General features: G+C 40.0%; 1 protein-coding gene across 1 annotated transcript; it reads right to left on the bottom strand.

The window, feature by feature from the left end:
* Window positions 1-4,927, bottom strand: LOC110055719 (uncharacterized). The gene is made up of 6 exons (XM_089282756.1): window positions 4,849-4,927; window positions 4,190-4,275; window positions 3,534-3,647; window positions 2,779-3,310; window positions 1,364-1,511; window positions 1-689 (listed from the first exon to the last, which is right to left on the bottom strand). The coding sequence occupies exons 1-6, from the start codon at window positions 4,925-4,927 to the stop codon at window positions 578-580; spliced, it is 1,071 nt and encodes a 356-aa protein (XP_089138882.1). The 3' UTR covers window positions 1-577.
* Between the last annotated feature and the right edge of the window lie 1,193 nt (window positions 4,928-6,120).

Below are 6,120 nucleotides of genomic sequence, written 5' to 3'. Positions count from 1 at the left end.
CAAAGCTGTACTGTCGAAAACCACTGTAGAAACCGATATCGTTTTAGAAACGGACGATTGTTTATCCTAGTTTTTCTGACGGGAATTTTACTATTTCGGTTTGTTTGTTCCGAAAAAAGTAAAGTCCTAATCACGTAAGCTAGTGCTTACGTGTACGCTGAATTTGTTTATAATGCTTTGACGATGCACAACTGAGGTCAACTGAGATCGCGGTCTTTTATGAGATCTTTCGTCGTCATGTGACGGGTTTAATTCGGGCAGCAGCCAGCCCGTTGATCCCTTCACAACTGTATTATCCCTTGACGATAACTGAAAAGATGATGGAATAAAGCTATTGTTAGGGGTGAGTGAGTGGTGAACAAAGGGTTATAAGTTTGGATGTTGAGCACATGACCGAACCATAGGATAAAAAATACGTCCAACTTTAATAACAAAATCCCAATAAAATTCTTCTGGTTTCCAATAACTTTGTTTATTTCGTTTTCTTCAAAGAACTTTAACATTATTATTAACAGAACAATTCAGACAATTTTTTTTCCAGACGAAAAAAGTGAATAATTCAAATGCGCCTTGACGGCTACCAGCCATTCTTGTTCTTTCTTCGTTTTTTCTTGGGCTTTGGTCGCCATATTGGTTTCTTTGGGGCAGGGGGCAAATTGGCCGCAGTTATCCTGTCTTTGCGAGCTTGCCTGCAAAAAGACAACCAGTAAAATTAGACAGTTTGCGTAACCTGAGTAACTTTTAATACCTGTGGGTTTGCAATTGGCAATATCAATAACTGATCAAATCAAACAGCATGTGTTTAATTGCAGCTGTTGTGTCCGGGGTCACTTAAACAAAAGAGACCAATCAGATTATAGCACACGAACGATGAATCTACCAACTTAAGTCGTTTGGAGCAATCAATCAAAATCCAGTCAAATTCAAAGCCTTCTGGCCTTAACTTATTTTCCCGCGCTTAGAATCGGTGGAAATTTTCATTTGCTTCGTTCGATTATTGTATTATTTGCGTTTTCTGTGATGTGCACGGTGTGGCACGTTTTTCCGGCCTAGGTCAAAATTTAGCGACACGCAACTAATTCGCTCAAAATCTCTTCTTCAAAGAAACTGGCCGTGGTTTCGTACAGTTTTCGTCGTTAATGCTCTAAGTGTTGACCTTTATATATAGGATCATTTCCAGAAACTGGCTGATTTTTGGTGTTTTCGAAAATCACCTGCAATCTCTTTCTTTTCTTCCTCTATATATTGGAGGTCTGGGGCGAGTGTCTTTTGGAAAGCTCTAACGTCACGCTGTCGATATCGAGAGTAGACTGGGAAAGATATTAAATGGCGATTAAAACAGAAGTTCCGTCAAGCAACTCACCATAGTCGTCGAATGAAGTGGACTGTACGTGTAACCAACAAGTAAATGACAAGGAGAGCAAAATTCACGACAAAAACAGCGGACATCATGTAGAAGACATCTTGCCAAGTGGAGGCAGCAATGCGAGCTCCAATATGATTCACATGACCTGTGGGGAAAAAAGTATAAATCAGATAACTAACAGTGTAAGGCAGAAGAAACCAAAATGATAGAGGCGTATTGAGTGGGAGCGCTTTTTCAGTCTCTTCTAGTTTTACGCACGGAACTCGCCATGTTGTTTTAAAATAATTGAATTCTGCGTTTCTGCCAACTATACTTCGTTGTTTAAGTGCCTATGAAATAAAAAATAATTTCTGCTGATTTGAAAGGCTTTTCAAAGTAAAGAAGAATGGCATTTTCCTTTTTGGAATATCTTTTTTCGTTTTAGAGATATTCACGTTTTTGTATTATAAGCGATGACGTCATAGGTGGTTCCACTAAAACAGTTCAACACTCAATCAAGAATATCTCTAGAAATATTAAAGCAGTGTTCTTGAAACTTGGCACCAGAAATGTATATCACAAAAGAAACAAAATGGCACCCGTTGTGCCGTTGCCATGACAGCAGTTATGCCCCTGGTCCTGTTTCAATTAAAACGAACATTACCAGATTTTATCTTAAACAAGGATCATCTACTCCCAACAATCTAATGGGGAGAGTTAAGACAATATGGAAATCATGTGTGTTCCGAGCAAGACCCTCTGTCCCTTTTTGAAGGGTCACAAATTGGCATATTTGGTTTTTCACAGAAAGAGACTGGAGCCAAAAGTGTTGCCATGGCAACAACACAGAAGGTGTTATTCTCTTTCTTCTGTGATGCACATTTGTGGTGCCACGTTTGAAGAACACTGCTCCAATATTCCTAGAGATATTCTTGATTCAGTGCTTTACTGTTCAAGTGGAACCACCTATGACGTCATCAATTTCCTCATTTGCATAATCCAAAAACGTAAATATCTCTAGAACGAAAAAAGATATTGCAAAAAGGGAAAGGCCATTCTTCTTTACTTTGAAAAGCCTTTCAAATGAGCAGCAATTATTTTTTACTTCATAGGCACTTTAAGATCTGACAATACCAAAAAACAACACAACTGACTGCTTTTATCAACGAAAACATCTACGGTCCTTAATCTGTACGTGTAGCAGGATATCTCCTGCTTTTCTTTACTTTCCTTTTTCGTTATTTTTTTTTTCACTCAAAGAGGAAATAAACGACCTGAACTTAAATGAAAAAACAAATAGCATAGTAGAAACCAGAACGGGATCAGTAATGTTCACTAGATTATTAATATATTGGGCGATGCTCCACTAGCTACTTGTTCACAAATCAGTCGAATTATTATCACAGCGATCACCTAGGTTCTTTATCACTTACTGTCTAAATATCCATAATAGAATTTGACAACACCATCAGTTACATAGTTGCCAGGAACAAACAGTCTTCCAGTCCATGTAAGTCCGTTCCAGATCCACTCCGCCAGCCATGTAACTCCATTCCAGGTCAAATCAGCCAGCCATGCAACACCATTCCAGACCTCATCGGCCAGCCATGTAACTCCATTCCAGACCCCATCAGTCAGCCATGTAGCTCCATTCCAGACCTTAGTAGCCAGCCACGTAACTCCATTCCAGACCCTGTCAGCCATCCAAGAAAATCTATTCCAGATCCCATCAGCCAACGATATAACTTTATTCCAGATCCTCTCGGCCAACCATGTCACTCCATTCCAGACCCCAGCAGCCATTGCCACCGTAATGCCATAACATTTGTTCTGTGCACCTGTCATCGTTGCCCATGAAAAGTCCCAAACCCTTGCGATCAATCCAGGAGACCTGGGTCTGAATGATTCGAAGTCCTGACACGTGGCATTTCGGGGATATTTAGGACATCCTTTGAACTTGTGCATCTGCCAATAGATATGACAAGAGATTTCTAAAACCGTCTTACATGTAGACCAATGTTTATAGTTTGCTAGGTGTGAAAGTTATATTAAAAGCTCTCCGGCACACAGATTACTTATTCTTACCTGAGAACTTCTTACCAAAGCTTGTCAACAAATATGAGACTTACTAAATTTTCACGACAGAGAAATATATCAACCTCATTTCGCAAAGATGAACGTTCAATACCTTGCCATGTTCGGGTGAGCTGTTGATATCTGCCGAGCCTATGTTCTCAGTGAATTCGAAAACCAATTTCATGTCCAGTCTGATGGAGTTGATTTCCATCTTAACCACGTAATCCTGTAACAAGAAAATAGTAATATTAGCATACTATTGGGGAAGCGGGAGGAGGGAGGGGGGAGGGGGGAGGAGGGGGGATTTCCTGGTCCTGCAAATGACGTTTCTCTTTTATCGGGTTTCAAGTGACCGCCATGATCATTGTGATGGTCTCTCTTTTCGCTGTAAGGTAAATTGAAGAAATTTATGGGGAAGACCAGTGTCGATTCTTGTAGGAGCTTATGTCGGTTTGTGTAGCATTCAGCGACTAGGAGTATTTCTACTTTTGCAAGGATGCGATAATAATCCATCGCAAGGTTACCCTCGGCCCAGCATTAAATTTTTATACACCAGGATGGCGTGAGGCACCGTGGGGTCGGAGCTCGGACCAATAGATACGGAGTCCAGCGCAATCAAAATTTGGTGGACAACATAACGCGCCGCGCAACAACAACAACAACAACAAAATTAACAACAACAACAACAACAACAGCAATTGCAACCGGCCAAACAAACAGAGAACAATGCAGTATGGCTTTGCGCCAGGTTTTTACAAATTCACCCACCTCATTAATCCAGCTTCCAGTGATGGTCGTACCATGGATAAAATCCTTGAAGAAGAAATCCTGTTTCTCAACAGATTGTGGAGTTTCTGTGAAGATGAATTTACATTAATTGTCTCATTATGCATCTCGGTTAAAACAAAGAAGCTTTTTCACTTGAAGGAGTAGTTTAAAAGGTCAGAATAAAGAAAACAAAAGGAAGCGTGAGTACTGTACTAAACAATTGTTTGTCCACTAACAAACAAATAGAAAGAACAGAACAACGGTTTCAAAAAAATACAGTGGCGTTGAGCTGGGAGTGAACTTAAATGCAACCGTTTAAGCGCGCGCTTTACAGAGAAAAAACGGAAGAACGCTCGTGCGCAAGTTCCCACGTGAAGATTTCCATGACAACCATAGTTGTTTATGTTTTCTAAAAAGTGAAAAAAACTTTTGTCTGTTAACTTTCCCCAGAATCAAGAGCAAACTTCTCGTTTTTAAAGACTGTGGTGAATTGTTTCTTTCGCATTCAGCGGATAACAACTACATGATTTGTTTAGAAACACGAGTATCAATAATGGGAAAAACGCTTGTTGTTAGAGTGTAGGGTAAAGTTTTAGAGCGACAAAAAAGAAAAAAAGAAAACATGAATAGAAATGAAACGCATTAAAGCTAAGACTTGCCGTCTCGTTTTCCAGGGTGCGTAAGATACGCTAAAAACAAGAAAAATGTCAGCGCCGAAAGTGGAAATATCACCTTCATGCTTGCCAACAAAACTTCTTTTTTCTCACGATGAACTCGCAACTTGCTCGTTCCGTGAAAAAGAGCGAAGTGAAAAACGACGTCACAGTGACTGTCTTATGACGCAGCGCGCGCGGAACATTCTGACTCCTTCCCAGATTACTTCAACGAAGTCAGTTCAGTTTGTAGTCATTTTCTGAAACCATTTTGTTTATTTAGACAGAAAATGTCCTTACATGTAGAGGTGCTTCGCTCATTTGACCGAAAGTCGCGATGAGGGAAACACATCAGGTTTTTCAGTCTACTTCTGTCTATACAACAACGCTTGTTCTATACACGTGTAGGTTTTTGGCATTAGCCTTCAAGCATCATTTTGCGGAGAGATTGGAAAACTAGAAATTAAAACAGTATTGTTCATATCTTTGTTCTTTTAGCCGTTCAGTAATGAATTATCTTAGTCGCGTCGCATCTAGGCTCGACAGCATCGTTGAATAGCCGAGCGCAAAATATTTGTGTTTTAAGGTAAATTTTGGAAAACAGATGCGAAGACGGAAAGGATAGGGGAATCCAGGGCGAGATATTGTGGAGTGGGCCGGACCAAAAGACTACGTTTGAACTAGGTCAAAAGCAACTTAAAATATTAATGGCCAAAGAGAATTAATTTTTTTTTTTAATTCAATGTTGTGTGCGTTTGTCCTGACGAATTGTATCTGTTGTTATAGTGATGTTTACTATTTACTTACTGGTGTCAAAACTCATTCACCTTGGCTATTAAACCAATGATTTTCATGGAAGAACTTGTTCTATTGTTAGTCTGTTTTTCTAAGCGCCGATTCACTTACAAGATTTCTCTTGACAAGAAAGTTAGCGTTTGAAATTGCAGTTATATTATAAATAGGGGTGAAAGAATTTTCTAGCCACGCCCACAAAACATTATCATGGTACACTCTAGGGGTTGTTTTCGAACTTTCCGACGAGCACCCCCGTCCTTTTTATATGGGATTCCACCCGGGTGGCAATGGTGTCCTGATCTGACAGTTCTGCTTTGTGCGTAATCCGACTTAAACATAGCCTGTTTACCTACGCCTATATTTCTAGACCGCTCTGTTGGGTAGGAGAAAACCGGGTTTGAGTAGCGTAACAAACGAAAATAACTGAAAGAAAGAAGGAAAGAAAGGCCGTGGATCATTCGGGGATAGAAGCTGGAATGTCAG

Source organism: Orbicella faveolata, unplaced genomic scaffold (genome assembly GCF_042242905.1).
Source record: "Orbicella faveolata isolate gen_17 unplaced genomic scaffold, um_ofav_v1 contig_12, whole genome shotgun sequence".
Lineage (NCBI taxonomy): Eukaryota > Metazoa > Cnidaria > Anthozoa > Scleractinia > Merulinidae > Orbicella > Orbicella faveolata.
Note: the sequence above shows the minus strand (reverse complement) of the source record. Positions and strands in the feature narration are given on the sequence as shown.

What these genes read in the sequence shown, in the direction of transcription:
- LOC110055719 (XM_089282756.1), bottom strand. Translation starts at nt 4,927, where the DNA reads ATGAAGGTGATATTTCCACTTTCGGCGCTGACATTTTTCTTGTTTTTA. An exon ending in CTATTATGGATATTTAGACA is followed by an intron (nt 1,512 to 2,778) that starts GTAAGTGATAAA and finishes TTTTCCCCACAG; the next exon opens with GTCATGTGAATCATATTGGA. An exon ending in CACTTCATTCGACGACTATG is followed by an intron (nt 690 to 1,363) that starts GTGAGTTGCTTG and finishes GTCTTTTTGCAG; the next exon opens with GCAAGCTCGCAAAGACAGGA.